General features: G+C 45.0%; 1 protein-coding gene across 3 annotated transcripts; it reads right to left on the bottom strand.

The window, feature by feature from the left end:
• Positions 1 to 936: 936 nt before the first annotated feature.
• On the bottom strand, positions 937 to 26,525 carry pacsin1b (protein kinase C and casein kinase substrate in neurons 1b). 3 transcript variants are annotated; one of them, XM_068594780.1, is made up of 11 exons: positions 26,379 to 26,525; positions 19,259 to 19,348; positions 10,147 to 10,279; positions 7,973 to 8,129; positions 7,640 to 7,875; positions 6,785 to 6,940; positions 6,228 to 6,403; positions 5,996 to 6,116; positions 5,320 to 5,444; positions 4,775 to 4,971; positions 937 to 3,973 (listed from the first exon to the last, which is right to left on the bottom strand). In XM_068594780.1, exons 3-11 carry the CDS (start codon positions 10,204 to 10,206, stop codon positions 3,864 to 3,866), a joined length of 1,338 nt encoding a protein of 445 aa, XP_068450881.1. In that variant the 5' UTR covers positions 10,207 to 10,279; positions 19,259 to 19,348; positions 26,379 to 26,525; the 3' UTR covers positions 937 to 3,863. The 3 variants fall into 3 exon arrangements, with proteins under 3 accessions (XP_068450881.1, XP_068450882.1, XP_068450880.1); XM_068594781.1 differs by lacking the exon at positions 19,259 to 19,348; XM_068594779.1 differs by lacking the exons at positions 19,259 to 19,348; positions 26,379 to 26,525 and adding an exon at positions 15,353 to 15,438.
• Positions 26,526 to 26,703: the final 178 nt, after the last annotated feature.

The following is a 26,703-nucleotide window of genomic DNA, read 5'->3' as shown; positions in this document are numbered from 1 at the left end:
TTGCCTCCTATTTGGCTGACAAAACTCAGACAATTAGACAATCAGTTGGTAGCTAAGCACCAACCACAGGATAGACCCTGAATAAAGACAACGGCAGCAGCACTTAGATGGCTCTTACTGACAGCACTTTGTAGTTTGACTTTATTTAAGAAATTGTTCTCTCTTGATTCCTGTTGTTCCTAGTTCGTACTTATGGTTGAATACGCTTATTGTAAGTCGCTTTGGATAAAAGAGTCAGCTAAAGGACATGTCATGTCATGTCATGTAATGTAATATGTGTTGTCCCCATAAACAGCATCCATTCAAATATTATGACACAATTTCATTCAATTAACCAAAGAAGACATTATACAACATCTGAAAACTTCCTGCTGCTGCTGCTGCTGCTGCTGCTTCGATATTCTGTTTTTAAATCTGCATCATGTTTTGCTTTTAATGGTTTTATGTGAAGCACTTTGCGTCGCCCTGTTGTTGAAATGTGTTGTACAAATGAACTTGCCTTGCCTTACAATAAACCAGAGGCCTCGTGGGGGGATATGATGTTGCTTACATCATGCCCCCAGTGGCCATTGATGTGATAACACATCTATAAATGCACTATTTCCATTAATAATCATAATGAAAGATAATATATAAATTACAATATAAATGACATACACTATATAATATGTCTATTAAATAGACAGTGGGTAATATAATATACAATCATCTAATATATATGCATGTATAAGTATTTCCATATTAGAAATGATAAATTACATCTCATATAGTTAACGCTTCAGTAGTTTCTTCATCCTTGTGTTTTAAACCTAATAATCTTTTTTTTTTTTTTATCTTGTGTTCCACCACTGTTTGTTCACTTAAACAATAAATGCTACATGTTTTTTTTTTACCTCACACATTGTCATAGCATGTGCCTCAGAGTTTTCTGATGACATCTTTTTATTTTTTGCGTATGCAGATGAACAGGCACTACAGTTTATAACTTACAGCACTTACAGCTAAAAAAACAAAGAAAGAGAAAGCCTCTCCCCCCTAAAAAGTTCCTCTCAACTTTGCAGATCAATGTTTGGGGACGGAAAGGAAAGAAGCATTTGAGTAATTTAAAAAAACAAAAACAAACATGATATGCCGTCTTTAAGTGTATCACTGGAGTTTCACAGTGGATGCCGCAGTTGAAGCTTTTACACACATTCACAGTACACTTTGTTCACCGTCCCATTCTGCTTAAAATTAAAGAAGCTGAAGTCTTGAAATTCATATCTTCAGTGGAGCCGGTGAGCGCGTCGTGTCGGTGTAAACCGAGCTGCAGAAGCAGGAGTCGGGTTGTGTGGAGGCGAGCTCTGGGTTCACTTTGTTAAACATGGCGGTTGTGAGTCTTTGGAGTTGCAACGTGGTAGATTCTTTCTTTTTTTTTTTTTTTTTTTGGTAAGGCAACATTTATTTCGCCGCCCCCGCTTCTGAATCCAGTGCTCGCGACAGTTTTTCAAAAGAGCACACAGAAAGCACAAACACGGAACAAGAGACGTTTCCCTCCTGGATCTTTTCAAACTTCTCCTCTTGCAGCAGAAAAAGCCATCGTCTCATCAATATTTCAGAGACGGATCCTCTTTCCGGCTTTTTTTTTTTTTTGTGTGTGTGCGGCCCTCCTCAGTCTGCGTCGGTAAGACTACACCAGACTTCCTCATCGACAGAAAGGTGTCATTTTCACCTGCACCTGTGGTTAGCAACAACCCAAACGACGCGTACCGCGCTGCCACGTGCACGCCTAACCTTCTCAAAGTTACATTTTCTGATTAAACCATAAAGATGTGCATATTTAACACAGCGTGTACTTTGGTGCACGACAAAAAAAAACAAAAAAACACCAATCAGGCTTGATTATGTTACACACACAAAAAGATCAATTAATCAAATGGCATCATCGTCATAATCCCAATAAGAGTTTTTAATTCGATCAAGAAACTGTTTGTAATTTGGAGGAAAACTAATTGAGGCCATGCACCGGATCAGAGCGGGAAACAGTGTGCGGTAGCGTCAGCATGCACACAATCACAGAGGTAAGAGCTGGAAGGTGATGAATGATGACGCCGAGTCGCTGACATTCACTCAAGTAGTCAAAAACGTAACTGCAGAGCTTTTGAAAAGAATAAATAAAACCTTGGTGGTAAAAAATGAAGCTTGTTCCCTGCGTTCTTAACACAGTGTGAACGCAAAGACAACAGGAGGAGACGCTAAATGAAATGCTGTAGCGATAACGGGAAGCTAGCCAGCGGCGGGTGGGACAGCGGAGGTTAATGTAAACAATTCTTCCACGGTTTGCTACAGTACATATTTCCACTTCAGAGAGGAGCTCTGCTCAGCGACTGTGTGTGTGTTCATTTTACTGACGGCGAGCTATCTTTTTTTTTTTTAATCTCGGCTCGATATGCTAATTCAGTGTCATGCTACGGAGTGCGGCAGGAAAACGACTAAATGCATGAAAGGAATAATTACAGTGCTTATTAGGATTAGAGATGAAGACTGATGCCACTCTTCTCTGTGTGCGCACACACACACACACACACATTATGAAGCTACACATGAAGCCAGAGCCAGCATATGTCAACACTAAGATAGCTTCTTGCTAGCTTAGTGTAGCAAGTAGCTAACCTGGTTCTGTCTCTGAAGCGCTAAATAACATATTGTACCATGTTTGTTTTAATTGGTACAGAAAAGCTGCTTATTGTTGGGGATTGTGTTTTAAGCCATTCTTATCTCTTCCCGGGGACAATGACGCGCAAAAACTGCAGCACATTCACTTCCTATTTGTACGGATAAAAACAAGTCAAAGTCTCTTTTCAAAGAGAGACTCCTCTCTTGTATCTTCCCCAACACTTCTTGAGATACAATAAGTGAGCTTCAGAGGTGCGAGTCGGCAGATTTTTGTTACCTTCAGACAGTCAGTCCGGCTAGCTGTTTCCCCTTCTTGCTGGTGTTCATGCTAAGCTAAGCTAACCAGCTCCTGACTGTGGCTTCACATTTACTGTGTTAGCTGTTTCCCCATTTTGCCGGTGTTTGTGCTAAACTAAGCTAAGCTAACCGCTCCTGGCTGTGGCTTCATATTTACTGTATTAGCGGTTTCCCCTTCTTGCCGGTGTTTATTCTAAGCTAAGCTAACCAGCTCCTGGTTGTGGCTCCATATTTACTGTATTAGCTGTTTCACCTTTTTGCCGGTATTTATGCTAAGCTAAGCTAAGCAGCTCCTGGCTGTGGCTTCAAATTTACGGTATTCATTTTCTCATCTTTTCTCGGGGAGAAAGCGAAGAAGCACATTTCCCAAAAACTATCCCTTTCATGCCAAACATGTAAATATTTCACAGAGAAAACACTGTATTCAATGAGAAAAACAAAAACTGTACAAGCATCCAGACTGTAAAAAAAAAAGAAGAAAAAAAAAGATTAAAATATATACATGAAATGCACAACGCTTAGCTCATTCTCGCTAACCAGGCACAACCGACGGTACCATGTCAATACGATGATGAGAGGACATACTGTATGGCATGTTAGCATCGTACCTGAAATCAAAGGCAGCCACACACACACACACACAAAAGAGACTGAAATATTGTTGTTTTTTGCTTCAGTTGCAGTGTTTTTGATGACGATGACATGATCCTGAACTTGTTTCAGTAAAGTTTTCTCCGTGATGAGTGCTGAGGTGAAGACGGATCACCGTGCCCGACGGGAAGAGGAAGCTTTGCTTTCAAGTCTCTGGCAATGTGCAGTTACGACCGGACGGTTCAGTCTAGGTTTTTGATTCTTCTTTTTTTTTTTTCCCCGCCCTCCGACGACGCCAACGTCCCCAGCTGGAACACCGGCTACATCGGCTCCACGTAGTTGGCCGGGTAAAGACCCAGCTGCCCGTTGTCTAGTCGACCTTTACACCAGCCCTGCTCGTCCTCGTCCTCCAGCTTCATCAGCTCGTCCCCTTCATCAACAAACAGAGAGACAGATTATGTCAAACGATTCTGATTATTATAATACAGAGTCGATGTTACATGGATCCTACAGCTGTAAACAAAATTTAAAAAAAACAAAACCAGATAGTGTGGAAGATAGCTGATAAATGACCATTTTTATATTAAAACCACTTTTTCAGCATAATTCACAAGTCAGCTTGTAAACACTGGTGGTCAGTATACATAACATATTTAATCTAATTCAACATTTAACACGAAAATTTCTGTTTTTGGTCAATCTAGCGAGTTGAAGGAATATTTTTACAGTTTGGTAAATACAGTAAGTTGCTTTGTTGTCAAGCGTTAGATGAGAGGAGCGATACTACCAAACACTGTCTGTTAAATGTAAGGTTACAGTTAGCAGTGGGTTAGCTTAGCATAAAGACAGAAAACAGGGGGAAACAGCTAGCCAGGCTGTCAAAAGATAATAAAATAACTGCCATAAAGACGCCCTGCTTACTAAAATTTACAGTTTTGTTTCACTTCATAATGTATGTATCAGGGTACCAACAAACTAATGATGACTCATAACACTAAACACACAGCTTCTGTTTGTCTAATAATGTTTACTACCCTTATTACATCAACTGTAGTTTCTTACATTGGTCATGAGCGACATACAAATGCAACTTTAATCCATGTTAATTGTGAATTCAACGATTCAATACTTTATTGCCTCGATAGGAAATAGTCTTGGTGAACTCGTGTAATACAAAACCGTTCACAAAGAGTAGATATAAATGGACGCCAGCTTTGTCCACGCTGCTCACCTGCTCTGAAGCTGAGCTCGTCCTGCTCTTGGCCGTCGTAGTCGTACAGCGCTCTCACTCTCACACCTTTCGCCACTTCCTCCTCGAAGGGGTTGGTGCCGCCGTTGGTGTCGTTGCCCGAGTCCGGGGCCGTCTGGTCCTCGTCCGACCACTCCGTGGAGGCCGTGAACGCCTGGTTCTTCTCGTAGCTGCTGACACTGGACATTTCAGCACAACGTGGGTGTTCAGTCCGACCCGTTAAATACCGTGATGTCCTACTTCGTTTTTTCTTTATCTTATTAACATGTACAGCTTTTCTGCTATCACTGCTCATATTACTTGACTAGATTAGATTAGATATTCCTTTAATAGTCCCGCAGTGGGGACATTTCAGGATCACGGCCGCAAACAGGATAAAGTGCACACAAGAGCCATAGTAAAACATCAACAAAAAACAAAACAAAAAAAAAAAATATATATATATATACACATATATATATACACACACATATACACACACACACACACACACACACACACACACACACACACACACACACACACACCTTCCCCGGTCTTCAGCTTGAGCCTGTTCCACTGCTGTTGTGACGTTGGTCAGCATGACTCCATCGCTGCCTTTCTTCGACTTTTCTTTCTTCGAGATGTTGTGGGTGAGGTCGGGGTTGTATTCCTGCACGGCAGAGGATCTACGGTTCAATTCCTACATCCATTTATGCAACACTCATTTTGAGCGACACCAATCAATGTGATGCTGATCAATGCGGGACACCGCGGTAAATATCCCCTCGCCAACTTTTACGACCAATTTGGAAAATGGTCGGCTCTCCTTGTGAATATCATTTAAAGAATTAGAGAAGAGTTATCTTTGTGTTTATTGCTGTTAAACTAAGGTAGAAAAATGATTTGCTCTCCTGCCGCTGAGAGTTAGATGAAAGACTTATTCCAGCACTACGTATATGCTGAGATTAAACAAACAAGATTAGTTAGCATTTTGCTATCATTGGGTCAGGCTAGCTGTTTCCCTTTGTTCCCAGTATGTATGTATGTATGCTGGCTAAGCTAACATGCTTCTGGCCGTACCATGAGAGTGGTATCAACCTTTTCATCTAACTCTCACTATTTCTTTGATGAGCGGCCAGTAATAGTTGCAGAATACTGCAGGTCTCCGGTAAGTTTTTAAACGTCTTTCAGCTTTAGCTTAGCGTTAGCGTGTTTCTGTACCTCAAACTGTGGCCAGTTCATATGCATGCCGGGGCCGTGGGTGTTGCTGAACCACTTCAGGTCGTCCTGCGGGCTGGACGACGTGATGGTGCGTTCAAGTTCTTTGTACACCATCGTATAGCTGTGAAAAGACAGCGGGGGGGGAAGGTGAGGGAAGCGTTAGCTCACGGGGTAAACGATTACCCGACCGCCGCGGCTCGTCGTACAAACTGTTTGATGAACCGCCTCGAACCTTTGGTCTTCCGTGAGGTTGAGGTGGCGCTTGACGTCCAGCAGCACCTCCCTGAGGAAGCTCAGCCTCTTCTCTTCAAACTGCTGGCTCTGGTCGAACACCTGCTCCATGTTTTCCATGTACTGCGGAGTGCAGTTGCTGAGCTCCTCCAGAGCCTTCTCATACTTCTCCTTGGCCTTGGTGGAAACACACACACACACACACACACAGACACAACACACTTAACAACCTGAAATCAATGAATCTGCTCGATATCTCACATGTGAGTCGTATTAACCTTGAAAAGGACAATAAAGGTGTTTTCAAGCACAGGAAGGGATCGGAGTTCAAGTGTGTCAAGGTCACTCACAGTGGGTGAGTGAGGGAGGCGCATACATGTAGCGGGGGAGGTGTGGTATTCAGTCACACATTAATAATGTAGCCAAGATGCCTAGATGACACTTGGCCCGGCAGGAACCAGCGCTACATCTTAAAATAGCCTGCGATGTTGATGTGCTTTTCTTTTCTCGCTTGAACAGGCTTTTTCCCCTACGAGCCGCAGCGGTCGATGCGCTCACCCTCTGGGAGTCCTGCTTGCATTTGTCCACTTTCTCGTGGAGTTTCTTCTGCTGGTCGGCGGTCACAGAGGCCTCTCCCTTAGTGTTGGCCTCTCTGATGGACGCCAGCTTCTCCTCTTTGCAGGCCATGTGGTAGGACTTCTTGGCAGCCTCGAGCTAAAAGGAACACATTCAATCTTGTTTGATGGTATGAGAAGTATACGCATGAACTCGCCGTGAAAGAAACGCGGCTGCAACGAATGATTATTTTCACAACCGTCTGATATCACAATGCTTCTTCTCGTTCTTGCTAATAAAACGGTGGAAAACGCTGGAATAGTTGTTCAGTTTACCATCACATGAGATTAAAAAAAAAGAAGGAAATACTCAATTTGGAAACTAAAAATATGGAATTATTTTTTTTAAAAGGTTTTTAATGATCGACCAGTAATCAATAATGTTCAAATCTAAAAAAAACGAGCTTGTATTCTGAAACAATCAGTGGTTCATTCTCGCAAAAACTGTTTCATGATAAGTGACTGCAACAAAAAGAAGTTATAAAAGTTATTATAATGTGTGTTATAATACTGACTCTTATCGGCAACTAGTCGCGCAGACAGTTTCACTTTTATTTGTGAAACATTTGCAGCCACTGGAGTTCAAATTGATGTGAGAAAAGCTGAAATAATATCTGAATAACTCGACAACAACACGTCTCCTCAGGAAAATAATAGACTCCTTTTTCAAAGCCGTCAGCTCCACAAAATGAATCTCATTCACCTCGTACGGCGACTGAAACAAACTTAAAACAATAATCTGAAAACTCCTTAATTGCGTATGTCTGTATGAGTAAATAAGAAGAAGACACTCCCCCACCTCTTTGAGCTTTTTGGCCCACGGTTTCTGGGCCTTCTTGAAGCCCTCGTCTGCCTCTTTGGTCTCCTTGAATCCTCCCATCATCTGTTTGTGGTACAAGTCTTTCTGCCAGTTCTTCACCTTCTCAAAGTCCTCGTTGATCAGGTTGTTTTTCACTTCCTGGTGAAGCTCGCTCACCTTCTCCGCCTCCGTCATCACCCCCATCCAGGCTCGCTCGACTGTGCCGTACTGAGGCCCTGCGAGAGGAAGGAAGGCGGTGACGTCGAGTCAAAAACAAACACAGACGTTGTTATTGAGAAACGTTGTGTGAACGTGCCGAAAGAGGCGGGGCACCTTTGTCTACCAGCTGCCTCCACCTCTTGGACCACTCCGTCAGTTGCTGCGAGTAGGCTTTCTCGATTTTGGCACGCTCCTGGATGCAGTTCATCAGGTCGTTGCAGAGCCGGTGACCGTCGTCGATCCGCTTCACGGTACGTTTGTAGTTCCCGACCTTCCGCAGAAGCAAAACGGGGACCTCCGGTGAGTTTATATGACCTCGAAAATCAATCGAGTTAAAAGGGATAGGTCGACATTATGGGACACAAGTTGCTTTCTCGCTGAAGCTGCAGCCTGGCGGTCGTTAGCTTAGCATGAAGACTAGCCTGTTTCTGATTAAATGTAACACAACCCCCAAAAGAGTAGCTGGATGGTGGGTTTTAAAAGTGCAAGGCTAGCTGTTTCCCCACGCCTCCAGTCTTTGTGCTAAACTGAGAACATGTTCTCTAAATTTCCTTGGAGATAAATGCAGATAATCTGTTAGGTTTGGATTTTCAGAGATTAGTTGAGGACTTTGACATTGATGCACGTTTTTACAATCCTTCTGCTGCTTTAAGGTGACTCTTAAAAAGGAGGAGTTTTGGGATTATTCCTAGCCGGTATTCATTATCTTCCGATTACAATTCCTCGTTCCTTGAGTCTGCTTTCCACTGTTGAGCTGTGGCAGGAATCACTGCGCGCGAGGCGCCGCCTTCACAAGCCGCTCAGCCTGCAGGCGATGCATTGAGTGTGCAGGTGGGAACCGCAGGGGAGGGTACGGCCCCACGCGATGAACGCATCGGGGGGGGGGGGGGGGGGAGCGGGGGGGGGGGGGGGCGCGTTAATGTCATATCATTTACAACTCGCCGTGGATGGACGCGGGAGCGGCAAACTCCCAGAGTTTCGGCTGCGAGCTTTGGACGAAAAAACAAGTGACAGAAGAAGAGATGAAACTGCATTCATTTCACACATCTGTGCGAGAGAGGGGGAAGAAAAGGGACGGCGTCCTTGCTGAATGTGTAATCGCTGTTTACCCCCGACCCCCGCGCTGAAAACGACACTCGACAAAATCGAATACGTGGACTAAATGAAAGCAGCCGGGGGAGTCGGTGTGGGGGCGTGGAGGAGGAGGGGGGGGGTTTAAATGATTGTATTCCACACCAGCTCTCTCTCTGTTTCAGCCGAGTCAGCGATCGTCAGGCGGCACTGCAGCAGCTCCAACTGCGGAGCAGCGAGCGGCTGTGATGCAGCGGCGGCGTGCTGGAAACGGGCAACTTCGCCGCTCCAGCTGATTGCTGGTCAGAACGTGAGACGTGTGGAGGACGGATGGATGGAAATGCAGCCGAGTCTGAGAGGAGATGGATCATGAAACCCTGAATAAACATGGCGGTGATCTGCAGCTTTAGATGTGCTTGAATTACTTTGCGCTGTTTGAGTTGTTGATAGACAACAAAGTACAACATCCAGCGCTAAGACGCAAAATAAATGATCCAATCTTTTGATAAATGATGAGTATTTATATTTTACAAACAACATCAAACCAACGTTACATCTCAGCATTACCTTAGTGTCTTCTATAGGTGAGAATAGAGCAACCACATAATAGGGGTGGGGTAAAATCGATACGGCATAATATCGCGATATTTCACGTGGCGATATTGTATCGATACACAAAAGCCAAGTATCGATCTTTTATTAAATCAATTCTAAATGTTTTGGTGACAATTTTGTTGACTAAGCTTTCCTTTGGGGACAATTAGCGGCTGAAAAAAATGTAATAAATTGCATTATATCGCGATACTCGATGTATCGCGATAATATCGTATCGGGACTTGAGTATCGTGACGATATCGTACCGTGGACCCTCTGGTGATTGAATTAATTGTCGGGTAATTGCTGCAGTCGCTCCAATAGTCGCACAATAGAAGATTCCCGCTGGCTCGGTCAACTCGATTAGAGATAACGGCGCCGACACGTCGCCGTTTGTCATCGCGAGCCGGGAGATCGAAAAAAGGCGAATGTCATCAAATGGATCCGAGCCCACTTGAAGAGGATTCACTGGCGAATCCGTGGCTGCGTGGCGGCCGATGGACGAGACCTCAGATCTGTCCTCTCCCCTCCCGCCGGTAGAGAGCGGGGTTCAGTGAGAGTTCATCACCGGGCGGTGTCAGTCCTCCCCCCGCCCACCTCCACCCCGTTTCAAGCTGTCTCACCTCCCAGAAACTGTCCGTGGTCTCCTCCTGGCTGGCGGACTCGTCGTAGGCTCCAGACATGGTCTCTCCAGAGTTTGGCAGGATGGCTTCAGGCGGTGGCGGTCGTCTGCAGCAGAGTATCGCTCCTCATGCACTGGAAGAGAAGAAGGGAAACACTGGGATTACACATCTGCATCATTCGCTTCAAACGACTGCTTCTGCGCACGGCGTCTCGGGTTACGCTCACTCTGGCATTCTCGCGATAATCAAGGTGAACAGCATGCAAATATGACGCTCATGCATTTTTTACAGATTTAATGTAATGTGATCACAAGGTCAGGAGACTCAATAACACTTGCTGTCGTATAAGACCGACGCACGTTGTGTCACCCAATTCAAAGAGGACGAAGAGAAGAAGGCAGCGCACGTGAAAGCTTCACGCAACAGATTATTAAGCACGCAGGATTAAGAACACATGAAGGTGCTATTTTTGAAGAACAATAGATCATGTGACTCTATAGCTGACGGATAAATAACACGATTTATGAAATATAGTCTAAAGCTGGCACTAACAATTGTTACATTTATCTACCAATTGATTTTTGATTAGTCTTCTTTAAAATGTCTAAAAACTCTGACGTACCCGTCACTATGTCCTAAAGCCTAAAATGATTTCAAATTGCTATTTTTTTTTTGTTTTTTTAGGGGGAAAAACCCTTAAAGTATTCAGTTTACAACAATTACATAAATGTATGCTAGCAAATTTGCTAGCAGTTCTAATAAACAATAATCAATGTTTATTAGAACAAAATTACTGAAAAGATTCATCGCTTATTCAAATTGTAACATTTCCTTTCGAACAATAAATTAGACTAAACTTCTGTTTGAGTTTTTGCTGCAACTAACTCATATTTCTTGTGTTTATTAAAATGCCCCTCATGAAACGTGACAGCCCAAAGTGCTTATTTTGTTTGACCAAAAGTCTAAAACACAATAATATTCAATAAACAATGATATAAGATTGAAATAGTTGTATTGAATTTAATATCTTTGCTTCTTTGAATTTCAGTTCTGTCAATCAAACGGTTGCTTGAGCTCTCGAGACTTTCACAACTTTACTGGACACATACTCGAGATAACAAGCGAGCACACATTCGTACAAAGTACAAACTAAAGGCGATGACATCAGAGATTATCCGCAGTGGAAATCAAAAGTACGCCTTCCCGAGCATTTGATGTTACCTAATACTTTCCACAACGTGCAAAACCACCTTCACCCTCGTAACCTGTTTCTTTCGTTCCTCCCCTGAGACATGTTTGCTGAAAGATGTAACTATCGGGGGCATCAACCCCGATAGTTACATCTTTCAGCAAACATCCCTCGTTCACACGGCCGCGCCGGAGCGCCGCCTGCTCCTGCAGACGTCAACACCTCTGACCCGACTGCTTGTGATGACACGAGAGGACCTCTCCACAGTGCGTCCATCCATGGATGGACTGCCGAGCGGCCCTCGAGCAGGCACTATGCACAGGGCCCCCGAGGGGCTCTTGTTGGAAAGTCAGTCAAACGACTACAAAAGACACACAAAACAACCACAGGGATGCACAGTCATAGCAGAACAACAAAGACGAGCAAAAGGACCACAAAGAGACGCACAGCGACCGTAAGGAGACGCAAAATGACCCCAAAGCATAACAAAACAACCATAACGCGACACCATGTGACCACAAAGACGCATCAATGACCACAAAGTTGCGCAATACGATCCCAAGGCTCCGTCCAATGACCACAAAGAGGTGCAAAACGGCCACGGAGATACGCAAAATGACAGCAAAATTGCCGCAAAGACGAGCAAAAACGACTTCAAAAGAGAAACAAAACGACCACAAAGAGACACGTCGATAGAGAGGATGCAAAACGAGACGCAAAAACAATCCCAACGACTACAAAGAGAACGTGAACACGACTACAGAGAGACCAAAAAAACGACCACAGGGACGCACGAATGAACCGCGAAGGGAAGCTACGATCCCAACAACAACAAAAAAGGGACACAACGCGACGACAGGGAAATGCAAAACGACCGCGAGGAGACGCACGCTTTTGTCTGCGTTGTGATTATCACAAGAGGACCACGAAATGACAGAGAGCCCGCCGGCAGGGATCTACGTCTAATGACGTGGAACAGACGTAACGAGTGAGCGAAGACAAAGGCCGACTGAAGACAACATCCTGCCGCGGCCTCGTCGGTGCCGCCGCGCTCGCAGCGTCGGTTTTCACGGCCGGCGGCGATTTTAAAGAAAAGGGACCACAAGCGTCCTGGAAATGCTGACGGGGCTCGGGGAGGTAACTAGCCGCTGCTAATGAGTCGTGTTGCGGCTTCGTGAAGCCTAACCGTGGAGAACCTCTGTGCTCTTGGAGTGATGCTTTTGTTTCTGTCTATCTACAAGTTTCGGCCTAAATGTGACCGAACACAACTTTTTAAGTCCATTCAATGAAATACAGTAAAACAATGAGGGTCATGTGTGTTGTTTCACAGATATAATTAGTTTGATTTTGCACCGTCGTTCAATATGATGGGCTTACAGTAAAAGAGCGTACCGGGTGTTGGAGCCACCTTACAAATATATATATATATATGATGTTTCATATTCAAAATAATGCTTTTTTGGGGGGGGTGGGGGGGTATTTATATCAATCTGATGAGGATCAGCTGGTATAAGAGGAAGGGGCGGGACCGAGTCTCTGGTTTTATTTTTCATCATGTAGGACGGGACGCCGGCACAGTCCTTGACCTCACGTTAGACTTCGGATTTCGTAAAGTTCGATGAAAGTGAAAAGAAAATCGAGGAAATGCTGGAAATCGTCTCAATTATTTGACCCTTTTAAAAAAAAAAAAAAAGGCGCGAGTCAGGAAAGAGTCCCGTAACGTGGCACAGAATAGGACACCAGGGTTTGGTGATTTTGGGAAATACAGAGTCCGGCAAAACATTTTCGAGCAAGCAGCACGAGCTTCCTAGAGCTCCTTAAATGAACTTAAAGTTTACAGATACAACTTCAAACTCTCGTGTCTGATGGAAAGAAAACACAAAGGCGCCGTCTGGATTATTGTAGCTGCTCAGGCATCTCTTCAGAGAGAAACCAGACGACTTGCCCCACATATTCTACTCCTGGTTAGCGTGACCCACACTCAGACTGGGTATAGCAGAGCGCCCCACGTGTGTTCAAATTCATGTCATATTATGAAATATAATATGATGACAAAAGTCCCGGTGTGTTGTTGCTTTTAGATATTCACACAAGCATTAATCTCTGAAGGGATACGCTGAGATGAAGAGAAAAAAAAAACATGACACAAAATATATTAAGTAGGATATGCTGAGCAGAAGAGCGACAAACAGAAACCAACACACAAACAACAAAGAAAACACACATCGAGATAAAGATGCAAATCGAGGATGCAAATGAGCCGCCGTTTGACGGTTATCAGCTCAGTGAAATGCCGGCTGGAAAACAAAATACCAACGAACAGATAATACAGTGAAATCATCCGATGGAAGACACAACGTACGCTGAGCCGGCGGCGTGTGACAACAACATGTGCACGCCAAAAGGATTAGTTTGACATTTTGGTCAAACTTTCTTGCCAAGAGTTCGAGGAGAAGGTCGACGCCGCTCTCCGACGGCTGTACGGGACATATGAAGCGACGGTCAGCGGCTAGTTAGCTTAGCACAAAGACTGGAAACGGGGGGGGGGGGGGGGGAAACAGCGGGCCTGGTTCTGGTAACACCAAAGTAACACAATCTGTTTACCGCCACCAGATGTTTGTGTGTTTTAATCTGGACAAAAAGCAAAAGTGTTAGAAAATGACAACCTGTGGTTTTTACAAATTTGACCATTTCTTGACCGGCGGCAGCAACATCCAGGAGTTTCTTGCATCCTCATAAAATATAATCCACCGTAAAACCACAACGTGTCGTTTTTATACTTATATTTATACACAAATAAGATATAAAAGTGTTACTTAAGCCAAGTATAGTGCTGCTGGTCGGTTACTTTTGGACAGAGCGAGCCGGTTTACCCTGTTCCCAGTCTTTATGCTAAGCTAACCAGCTGCTAGCTTACATTAAGACATCATGTTTCAAATAAATATCAACGAAAGTTGATTCCTGCGCAACGTCAACGGCGATCACGCGTTCACGGAAGCGGCTCCAGGTCAGAACGGTGAACTCGGTGTATGTTTACGGTCCTCTGAACTCCACCAGCTGATCGGAAATTGACGGAGAGAAGATTGTCTTGTAGACAACAACGACAACAACACAATCTCACTAAGCTAAAATCTGCAGATGAGGATGCTGAAGAGACACACAGGTGAAACAATAGAAGGAGAACGGCAGTGATGTGTCTTGATGGGCGGTCAGGGGGAGGGGCGGGAGCTGTGGGAGTATTTGGGTCAACCAGTGCTCCATCGCATGGAGCGACACTTTTCTTGAAGGCAGAGATGAAATGACAGCAGGAAAGGAACGAAAAAAACCTCAAAAATCATCCTTAAAAAAAAAAAAAAAAAATCCTGTTAATTGAAGGGGGAATTTCCCGAACCCCAAACGGCTCGGGGCGACACAACAAACGCCTCGGCCGGAGCTGGAGCATGGCAGGAGTGTTTTTATCATGGTTGGTTAATCCATTAGCTACGTGCCGAGAGGGGGCTTTTGTTCGGGCGAGCCCTTCGCTTTGACTCGCAAAAGAGGCAGATCACACTGGAGGACTAGCTTCTTCCACTTTTTTTCATCGAAATTAAGCTACGAGACAGGAAATAATGACATCAACCGGACTGTATTTCTAATATAGAGGGCTCCATCTAGTGAGTTATTCACTGTGGGAAGACAAACAATACCCCCCTTGCCCACACACACACACACACACACACACAAACCCAAACATTGGCAGCACCCTCCAAGGTGTAGTCACCAGCACATTGATTCCCTCTTCTCCTCTTTCAGCAACACCTCCTCCTGCAGTGCGAGCAAAAGAGCACAACGGACTAAAAGAGCATCGCAGGGGGAAAGCAAGTGCACACAAGCACCAAAAAGGCACCACAACTCGCGAGCCGGTCTCGCCGAAACGCCAACGCGCCCAAGAGAGACCGACACCCCCCTGAACAAAGAGCCTGAACACACCCGGAGAGAGGCAGGACGCAGCCCCCCGCCACAGCAACAAAAGCTTACCCCCAGTCCTCCATTCACAGCGGCTAGGGCTGCAGCTCGGAGAAAAGAGACACGTGGGCTCCTCCAGCAGTCAGCCCCTGTTCTCCTCTTCCTCCTCCTCCTCCTCCTCCTCCTCCCCTTCTTCTCCTCCCTCTTGTTGCTTATTCTTCCCCCTGCGCCGCCCGCCGTCCTCTCTGACTGGCTGGCCGTCGGAGCATCAGCGTGCAGCGCAGGAGAAGAGGAGCACTAATCGGAGATCTTCCGATCCGGCAGGAAAAAAGGAAAAGACCGTGACTGTGTGTGTGTGTGTGTGTCTGTGTGTGCGTGTGTGTGTGTGTGTCTCAATGAGAGGGATAATCCTGTGGTGCTTTGCTTGAATGGCTCAGACAGAGCAGCGGGCCAGAGAGGAGAGAGAGAGAGAGAGAGAGAGAGATATGGAGGTGTGGGGGTGGTTGCTGTCTGTGAACACTGTGGATGCTGTGGTGTGGATGTGTGAGGTGTTTAATGATCAGCCTCTGGGTGGAACTGGTCATGCTGGAGACGTTTGAATGCCTCAACAACAACAACAACACCAACAAAAAGAGAAGAGGAAGTCGTGGATGATTTTTGGGAAATGCTGTTTTTTTTTCTTCCTCCCTAAAATAGCTGCTGCTTCTACAGGATGAGGAGACTCTGATTTTACTGGACGATCGCAGTAAAGCCGGCTCGTTTTTCTATCAACACACGTTCACACCACCGGGCCCTTCGTCGGGTTGCAAAGAAACCCGTCACTTCGGATTATTTCGGCTCTGCTTGCTTCAGGTCGTGCAGCTGATGCGGCCCCTTCGGTCTGCTGAGGCTCAGCTGCTTGAACCTCGAGCCGTCCATCTCCTCCCTCTCCACAGGCCCTAGCTGGGTTTTAAATACAGGCTGCACTCACGGTTTAGATGTTATGAATTAAGTTGCGAGCACAAAATAGTGACTTCATCGCAGGTTATGATGCCGCTGGGCGAACCGCGTGAGCTGCTATCTGACATTTAGAACGAGTGATCCCTGGAGAACGCGCAACATGAACGTTGTCACGTTGTTTTACTGCCACGCGGCCCTCAGGGCGACCTCATTGTTTCACTAAACCTTTATATCAAAAGGCCAACTGGTATTTCATTTAGACACGCTTTTAAAACATTTTGAAATTGACCAAGTACGGACATTTTCTGAACGGGAGGAAGGGACGAACAGAGAAGAAGACGGAATGAGAGAAACCTTTGAATTGTTGGTCCAGATAACACAAATGAGGACGCCATACATTCCTTCAGTATGTGTCAGGACAACACAGGCAGGGTGGTGGCTGACGAACAGGAGATTACAACAATGTCGAGCTGAGCATATAAAGGGGTGGAGGTGATCCTCAGGTAGATCAATATCTCAATATATATCTATACATAAGCTGTTGTGAGTGTGCAAGGCCAGAGGGCAGGTGTGTGCTGTTGACATGGCAGCCATAAAACGGTTAAAAATTAGACAACTTGTCATAAAGGTCCGAGCAAAACGAGTTAAGCTGTACAGCTGTAGTGTATAAAAAAGGGGTTGAACTGCAGAGACAGATGCAATAAATTCATAAATACGCTGATGACCAATGTTCAGCAGCACAGAGGCAACAGTCCTCTTTGACTCACACCTGGACGTTTTCCCCCTCGCCGCCGCCCGTTCTCCTTAGCGGCGTTGTTTCAAGCACAGCCATCGACCGAGTTTAATCTGACGTCACGTCCAAAAGCTCTGGGAGGAGAACATGGATGGACAGACGGAAATAAAGGAGAACAAATACATGTCGAGAAAAGATTCTCCCATTAGACTCGGCACACTAGCGTCCTTGTTCAGCGGGCTAGCGTGCTAACGCTAGCTTATTAGCGCTGACTCTCTATAAACAGATTCCGCATTCATTCATGTGGAATCCAGAGGACTGGATTTCAGTATCGGAAACAAAACTTGTTTCTGTTTGTAGTCCGAGGAATATCGACCAATCACGTTTGAAGCCACCGGCTATCGTCTGACGGCGACGATTCGGTTTGAGACGAGCGTGTGAACCGGCTGCTTGTGAAACAATCTGGTCTCTCAACTCCAGTCTCAACATCTCGGGTCGCTAATTGAACGATCCAGTTGTTTTTTTAAAGTCTGATACAGATAAAGCATATAACCAGTTATATGCCAATAAAGCTTCACAGCGTACAACACCACTGTTTTTTTAGGCCAAACATTAAATAACATCTTGCAGAAAAACTAACTTTTTCTTCCCAATCTCAACTTTTCTCACTTCAAGTACTATTTTGTCTCCTCAGTGGAAATACAAGAGTAAACGGGTTCAGTCAGCTCTTCGTATCAAACTCCTCAGCAAGAGAAGTAACTTGTTAAATGAAGAATGAGGAGGTTTAAAGATGTTTAACTAGGTCACCAAGTTTTGGGGGGGAAGCGTCAAATCTCAGCAGGTGGAGAAAAACAAACTGATTAAAGTTCACATTTAAAACTCTGGAGAGAACAAAACCACAACCAGGGAAGAGATAATAGAAACCATTTCCCTCGCTGGGTGTTTACCTGACGGGCGACTACACAATCACAAGGATTTCCATCGATCACAGCTGACAAGCTCTTTTATTAAATATCCGCAGCGCAGGCTTTTTTCTCATCGGGGACGGATGCGAGTTTGTATTATAAAAATAAATAGATAAATAACAAAAAGTGAAACAAGAGTGCACTCCTGCTTCAGTCCATCCGTCATACTGAATGTGAGAAACAAGACGACGAGAACAAAACAACACAAAAACAGAACAGAGTCTGCTGCTGTTTTCCAAAAACGAGGCGACACATCAAGAAAAAAAAAACATATATGTTGCCTCATAAGCGCCCCGACCTTCTGAAAAGGTTAATTGACCAGAGATGAGTTGATGATTTCCTCTAAATCATTCATATACCAACACACACACACACACACCCCACCTGAAACTCTTGCACGGCTTGATGTAATCTGAAGTCACTGTCTGAACAAACTGGGTGACACCACACAGAGATCCACGCGAGAGGGCAGGCCGGAACATAAAACGTTGCGCGCGATGTGTTTTACACCATGACGCCGGACCGGGATTGCTACTTTGCCACAAAACACGCTCTCCTCCAGTTTGATGTCGGCGGCGGGAGTCCCCTGACACGCGACTCGGGCGTCTCGGCTGCGAACGCGAGGAGCGTCGCAGGCCAATCGGACGTTGAGCGAACGAAAGAGAAACGGTGTCGCCGAGGAAGACCACGAAAAGGCTTTTAACCCTCAGCTGCTCTTGTGGCTTGCGTTACGCAATGGCCGGGAGGCTCGCAGTTGTTGCGCAACTCCAAATATGTGCAGCTGTGTGACGGAAAAAAGGGAAGGATGAAAGCGACGAAGGGGAATTGTTGCGCTTTCAAATATCTGAAAGTCATTCCCGTAAACGTTCCGTACGCAGACTTCAACACCTGCACAATGGGGCCATTTTAAAGCTGCGAGGAGGAAACACTCAATCCCCCCCGATCAAACTGTCAGCGGTCACGTTGCATTGTGGGTAATGCAGGCGCCAGGTTTAGAGGATTGCATTGGACTAAAAAAGAACAACGTCTTTGGTTCTGCTGCACTGATTTTGATCCTTTTTTATTAGTTTTAAGGTCCATATCCTCAATAAGATAAGGCACAGGTCGTGGTCCGTGTGCACTGAACATAATGATGACTTTCTTGCCTTTTTTTTTTTGCCCATGACCCGTTGAAAACACAGAAAAACCCCAAGTTCACTCATTTGGGTCAGAATAAATCCTCCATATGACAGAAAACAAACAACTCCCAATAAAGCAGGTACAAAACTACAAGTATACAACGTTGAGGTCTTAAAGTCGACATCGAGACGCGTCATTCCAGATGGGAGCAGTTTACTGAACCTGGTCTGTCCTTTTCTGCGGCCGCTCGGTCCTCGACAGCGACGACGCCAAGTGCTTTCTAGCAGCCTCCGGGAGAACCGACACCTGAAACTGAGAGTCAGGAGGGGAGCGTCACTGCCCCGCTGCAACCATGACACATCCTGCGGTCCACACACACACACACACACACACACCCTGAACTTTGACATATCCCTGAGAAGACACATTAAATCATCAATAATTAGCTAGCCGAGATGGAGGGAGGAGACTTGAGGACTCTCCCTCGTCACACACACACGCACACCGGTGAGTCGCCGGGGGGAAAGAAAAAAAAAGAGACTCGGAGACGGACCGATACGCAGAGACAAGGACGAAGGAGACACAAAGTTGCAAAAGATAATGAAGGCAGACAGGAAGTACACGGAGGACAGCGTCCACCTCCATCAATCCAGATCTGCTGATGTACCACTGAACGGCGCATGCCAGGGATGGAACAGGGGTAACAGAAGCTGCGCCGGGTGCGTTTCAACACACTCTTTTTTTGGCATCTCCTCCCAGACGGCGTCCCGCTGAAGCAGGCGAAGCGTAGGGACGGCAAACTCGCGGGATGGACGCCCGCTAACCCCTGGAACGCAGCCGCGTTGTCCAGCCCACTGAGGCGGACGCTCGCCTCCCCATCATGAGCCATCTGTGTGTCATCTCATCATGGTCGCCCCCCCCTCCCTCCACCTCGCGGGGGCTCGCTCCTGTTGACCCCGGTGTTCAATCCCATTACTGCAGGGAGTAATATACGACCCCCGGTGCAGGCCAGAGGAGGACTGAAAGGGGCTGCGGGTCTTGTAAAGGAGACACTTGTGATGGAGGCGGTTCTCCTGCTGTGATTGGACAACGTGCGACATCCTGAAGTCATTAGTCGAGCTCGCCCTGACCTCTTTCTCTCTAAAACACTCCAACGCGTTTCATTTGATTGGATTATTTTGTATTGTTGTTAATTCAATTCCTGAAAGTGTGCTGTTCTTTCTCTGGCTATCAACACGTGTGTATATGTAAACTCAACACAACTAGCTTACGAGTATACAACACATGTATTCATGGAACGTTTTTGGGATATAAAGTTTGAATTCGATAGCTTTCAGGTGCTGGTACTTCGCCCCGCTTCCAGCCTTCATGCTAAGCTAACCGTGTCCGGCTTCATATTTGTTTAACGGACATACGCGAGCGCGGCTTCCGCTGCCAAAATGTCGACCCATCACGGCGAATATGCGCGATGCCGTGTCGCCGTCCAGCGAGGCGCAGTGTCCCCATTTATCGATAAAGACGAACATTTAATAAAAACAGTTAAAGACGCAGAGTGCGGCCCGCACGGCCGTCTCTGGTGGGTTAAAGACGGAGAGAAAGAAAACATGGCCGGCATATTTGTATATGCGTGTGAGTCTCGAGCCAACTTCTCGTCCTCTCGGGTTTCCAATTCAATCAATACGTCCAGAGCAAGTGAGGAAGACCTCTGTTCTTTCCAGTTTCTTTATAATCAATCATTTCCTTTCCCAACGCTCAGTGCAGAGAGAGAGAGAGAGAGAGAGAGAGAGAGAGAGAGAGAGAGACTATCGAAGCCTCTGGAGTCAAAGAGGGATCACGCTGAAGCTGAAAATGACTCATTCAGTGACAGTGCAGCTGCAAAAAGCGATGAGAGCGCCACACACACACACAGACACACACACACACACACACACACACAGACACAGACACACACACCCTCTGTTGTTGTCGTGCGTGAGAAGTCATTTGGCTGTTAGAGGTGCGAGGAAGATGTGAGAGGAGACACCGTCAGCGTATCAGTCGACTGCTTCTTTCAGGTAAATCGCTGTTATTTTGTTGAGTAAGCGAGCGACGCTGACTGCAGCAAACACACAGATACACACACACACACACACACACACACACACACACACACACACACACACACACACACACACACACCGGGCCAAGTTAATGCTTCGCCTTGAAAACAAAAGTTTGCAGGATAATCTAATTTCACCTTTTGATCGTATAACACGATCTTCAACAGTATAAATGTCACAAATGCATGATTATTTTTTATTAAGTCTTGTTCCAACAAGAGGGTTTAAACTAGAGAACTGAGGGAACTTCCTCTTCTGATGAAGATCTTTGTGATTAAATGTTGATTAAGTCGTTTTTTTTGTCATTTTTTCAAGCAAAACATTCGCTGCTTTTTCCTTTTGTGACTGATTAGATAAAAGACTGGGTTTTTTTGGAGGGGTGGGGGTTTGAAAAAATGTTTTGTATACTTGCTATGTGTTTATTATTTTTAACAGAAACCTCGACTGCGATTCAGAAGAAATGAAAAGTGTTTCCGGTTCTGCGAGTGAAGCCAACCTGCATTCCTTTTACGGACCAGCAGGGGGCGACTCCTCCGGTTGCAAAAAGAAGTCTGATTGTATCGAAGTCTATGAGAAATTGACTCTACTTCCCACTTGATTTATTCCCTCCGCAAACATTGTAAACTTTACTTTTCAGTCTCAATCTCCAGTGTCAGGTCTTCTTCAGTACAGCATGACGATCATTTCGTAAATGATGTTCCCGTTGAGAGTAAAATAGACCCTGAAGCAGAGTATGCTTCAGGACAGGCTAGCTGTCAATCAACATGGCGACGGCCTTTTTCTAAGATGGCGACGGCAAAATCGTTGAAAAAAAACGTCCCTATCGCCGTCATCAGAGCTTTTAGAGACCAAACAACTAATCTATTAAACCTGGAACATAATCTGCATATAATTCACTAATGAAAATGATTTAATTAGCTGTACTTTCAATGTGTACACACACACAGACACACACGCCATCTTTAATAAACCCAGTAGCCAAGGCAACACCTCCAGTACAGCCCTCTTACGGCCTCCTTTGCTCTAAAGCGCCTCACACACACTAAACATCCGACATGCTCGAGCCTCAGAGGAGCACAGCGAACCCGAACAACCACTAATAGCCTCTTGTTGTTCCTCCTAAGCTTTAAAAGGGGTTTAACAGCCCTGGAGACACGGAAGAGATGCATTACATCCTCCAGAAAGTGGAGGCATACACATCGCATGCAGCTCGGCACGCCCACTCACTCAAACTATCACCGGTAGTCAAACATGGCCGACTTAGAGTACATCGAACTAGTCCGACGTGTAGTTTGAGCCACCAGACGGCCATGCATGAGACTCCTTAAAGTGAAGAAACATCCACCTCGTGCGTTTACTGTCGACAGACACAGTTGTGTCCAACAAAACGGGGATTGTTCCTTCTGATATGATTCGTCTGTGGAGATTTCTAGAAGCCCGAAACAGTGAAATGTAGTTGAAAGTTCTCAAGAAACAAATTAAAGAACTTAACAAGTATCCTTACATTTTTCTACTCGATAGAGTGAGTCATTTATGGCTGTTTTACCATCTAGAAAACATTAGAAAAACTGTGAAAAATGACCATAACAACATCCTAAAGACAAAGAGGAGTTTATTAAATGTCTTATTTTGTCATGACAGTGCAAAACCAAAAAGTATTCTATTTACTTTGACATTTTACTATTTGGCACCTGGAACAATAATAGTTTGAGCTTTTTTTAGGGAGGGAATTTAATGAATTATCCAAATAGTTGCTGCTAAACTTTCTGAAGAGCAGCCAATGGGTTAACCGACTCATTGTTACAGCTCCAGATTCTTCGCTCCACTTGTAAAACTTCACCAAATAATGACATCACCTGATGCCAAACTGCTAGTTTTATTCACCCAACAGCTCAAAGCCAAATATATTCAGTATATAAATCACAAAAGACAATGAAATCCTACCAGACAACAACACTTCAAAAGATCCACTGTTGTTCTCTGTTGTTCTCTGTTCTCTTCTACATGAGTCTTGGGACGCTCCTTGACCTCTACTGTCTGCAGCTTGTGTTCATGCGTGCGTCCTCAGGAAGTGAGGCCGTGCAGGACGCGCCTCCTGCACGACGGAGCAGCCGCGCTGGACCGCGTCGGCCGTTCGCTGCTGAGCCGCAACGAGCAGCTCTGCTGCTGAGATTCTGCTGATTCAGCATCTTTAGGCACAGTGCAGCAGCAGCGTCAGAGAGCAGAGACACAGCAGGGAATTCATGATCGGTGTCTGGGAAAGTGCTCCCAGAACATCTCGTGAGAACGATTCCCACGGAGACAAATACAGAAGATTGCCCGCGTTTTAGATTCTCAGATTGGGAATATTTGACGATTTGTTAGGAACCATCATTTTGATTTTTAGCAGAAAGTTAATTATTTATACGATATAATGCATTCATTTCACAAGGTACACTTACTTTATATTCAATAGAGAAGTTGTACAATGAATTGAATATCTTTTAAACTGCTGGTCAGAGAAAACAAGCAATGTGAGGACATCAGCTTAGATCCTGGCACATTTTTTTTCAATATATAATTTTTGGCCGTTCTTTAAACATAATTTAGCAGTGCGTTTACAATCCATGTAATATCATACACATTAAAATGTCTTTTGATTCATATCCAGGTTCATCCTGGCTTTTCTTTTTCCATCTTTCATCAAACACTGAACAATAAATTGGCATTTCTTCTGTTTCCCGAGGCCGGGCGATTCTTCTCACGCAATTGATATTTCACGAAGGTTGCGTAACACCGTATGACCCGGTGTGTAATGGCAGCTCTGCCCTTGCAACCCTCCTCCTCCCCCCGGGGCCTTTAAAGAAATGCAGCCGGCCTTTCTCCCATGATCCCCCGTGAGGATCCTATCTCAGGCTCCAGTTACGTTACAGTTGAGGCCAAAGCCCCGCTCTCCCACCTCTCAGCCTCTGCACATGTGCGGAGGGAGCTTCTTCAAGAGGATCCTTCTTCATTCGGTGGGTGAAACTATTGACTCAAGTGTTCGATGCAGCGGCTTTGAGAAGATGCTCCATCTGCTCAGGGTGACCACAACTTATTGTGTTGCGGTGATTCTCAGGAGGAACCGAGTTGAAATGATCAAACTAATTGAATTCAAATACAATTGCATTGATCCAAAGCCCTGACGGAAAAGGCGGCTGATGTTTAAGTTGTGAAAAAAAAAAAAAAGAACTCCAAGAAATTCATACGTTTAATAGCTTTCAATCCGCTCTCGCGTCAGCAGAGCACCAGATGCGACACGCCAAGCTTCTGAGACTACAAATGGAAATTGGGAGCGAACAGAAGCCCCTCTGCGTGCCCCGTTGGGAATAACATCGTAAAATCCATAGTTATTTATTCAGAAAAATGAAAAAGAAAAAAGACGAAGAGGTTTTAGTCTAATTAATTACATTAGCGATGACGGCTCGTCTGTCGTTTGCTAAACAGAAAGGAGTTGAACCCGGCGCCGCAAATCAAATGAGTGTCCCTCATTTGTCACGAGAATTAATCCAATCAGGCGCGCTCTCATCAAAAGCACTTCAACATGTGTGAAGAGACAGATCCCTCTCTCCTCCCCCCACTCTCTCTCTCTTAAAATATGATCTCCCCCCTGCAAATGCACCACTGAATTCGAAGAGGGAGATGCTTCTGCATACGATGCATCCTCCCTCATAGGAAAACCAGAACGGATCCGCAGTAGTCGCATCCCTAGATGACCGGCTCTTAAAGCGCATCTGTGTTTACAAAAGCTTAACGCTGCGGGTCGATGATCAGAAGTGAGATGAGATCATTTCCTCACAACGAACCGCGGAGGAGGCCGAGGATTCCCACTCGGCCTGTTGACAGCGAACACACCGAGTGAGAACAACAGTCATTCAAACAATATTTTCATCGTTTTCCCAGAATGAAAATTCTATTTAAAACCATTAAACGGCAGAGAAAAGCTTCACAGTCCTCATGTTTGAGAAGCAGGGATAAGCAATGATCAATGAATTGGTGATTAATCAACTGGTCCTTTCGGCACCAAGTGAGAATGACATTTAATGTACTTCATCAGCCTGGCACAACGCAAGAAAAGTACTCAGTTTCTATACACCAAATGCAAATACACTGGGTGACGAGCTCCATCACACAGGAAGTGGAAAACGACCGTATTGGTCAGATGAAAAGGCTACAGACAAACACAGTGACTTTAAAAATTGCTCTTCCACCAAGTTGGGAGACGTCAAAGCAGCAACTCAACAGCATTGCTCGTGAGACTTCTTTCCAAGTCCACGCCTCCAATTTGGGACAAATTCCTGGTTAAACATGCGTCGACTCGTCTCTGAGGCAAAGCTGACGTTTTCTAAAAGGGTCGACATGAAGAAGCTAGTCCAGAAACACACAAAACACAAAGACAAATGTTTTCAGCAGTACTGAACTACATGTCTAACAACAGCGCAGTGGCCCTTTAAGACATTAAGGAACACAATGTTTTTTTTTGTTTTTTGTTTAATAAACTGACTTGTATATGCCACACTTTTGCCATTCATGGTACTGAATAGCTGCACAGATGGGAGATGTGTCCAGCGGCCTGTTGTACTGTATGATGTGTACGCACAATGCAGTACATGAGTTCAGAACCGTGGACAGAGACTCAGAGAGGCTTTTGCTCACATGGAGGTCAGAGCCTCACAGCAGCCTGGATCTGATCTGATCCACCAGCAGCTGCTCTCTGATGAGGAATCAAAGAAATGTGCTGGAAACACTGGCTCTCTCTCTTTCCCAGTGATAGGTTTTTTTATTTTTTTATTTTTATTTTTTTACTTCAGACATCCCTCCCTAACCCTGTGCTGCAGCAGGTCTCTCACTGCACCTTCTGCAAAACTATCACCCCCACTAAATGTTGTGCAAAATGCATTTGCTTCTGCCTTGTTTAAAGAAAAAAAAAAACCCAATGAATGTCAATGAATGTCGTAAAGCAGTGAGTACGTAGTGGCTCAAGTGACCCGCTCGTCAGCCCCAAATCTGCAGGTTTTTGTGATCCAAAGAGATGCTTCAACAATGACTTTTCCTCTCAAAGCAATGCACGTTACTTTACTTTAGTCACAGGAGCAAACCCGCCTGTTCGCACCGACAGCAGCTGTGACGGTTCACAGTAAATTAAGCTACTTTTTCCACAACAAACCGAAGCTAGCTGTTGATCGCGGATATGTGGTGATAACAAACAATAAAGACGTACGTACCAAAAGGTTTTTTTTAATCCAGCTTCTTTGAATATTTTATTATTAATTTTTTTTATAATGTAATCATTGTCTTCATCAGCTGCCTCCTGTTGTATCGCCGGTGGATCTATCGCTGGAGGAGCCGCCAGATGGGGGATGGTCCGTGAGTCAAGGTAGCCATGGCGTTATTGAACAATAACACTTCCGGGATGCCCCTTCAGCATAAACGTTTTTAAGAGGGAAGGATCGATGGGAACGTGTAATCGGAAAATAAAATAGATTTTTTTTAAATACAATAAAATAAATACAATAAATGAAATAAAAATTAATTAAATTAAATTAAAAT

This window comes from Clinocottus analis, unplaced genomic scaffold (assembly GCF_023055335.1).
Source record: "Clinocottus analis isolate CAN_PGR_092001 unplaced genomic scaffold, fCliAna1.0.p SCAF_3, whole genome shotgun sequence".
NCBI classification, from domain to species: Eukaryota; Metazoa; Chordata; class Actinopteri; order Perciformes; family Cottidae; genus Clinocottus; species Clinocottus analis.
The sequence above is the reverse complement of the archived record's forward strand: the minus strand, read 5'-3'. Positions and strand labels throughout refer to the sequence as shown.

What these genes read in the sequence shown, in the direction of transcription:
- pacsin1b (XM_068594780.1), bottom strand. Translation starts at nt 10,206, where the DNA reads ATGTCTGGAGCCTACGACGAGTCCGCCAGCCAGGAGGAGACCACGGAC. An exon ending in GGGCCAAAAAGCTCAAAGAG is followed by an intron (nt 6,941 to 7,639) that starts GTGGGGGAGTGT and finishes TGTTCCTTTTAG; the next exon opens with CTCGAGGCTGCCAAGAAGTC. An exon ending in TGAACTGGCCACAGTTTGAG is followed by an intron (nt 5,445 to 5,995) that starts GTACAGAAACAC and finishes TCTGCCGTGCAG; the next exon opens with GAATACAACCCCGACCTCAC.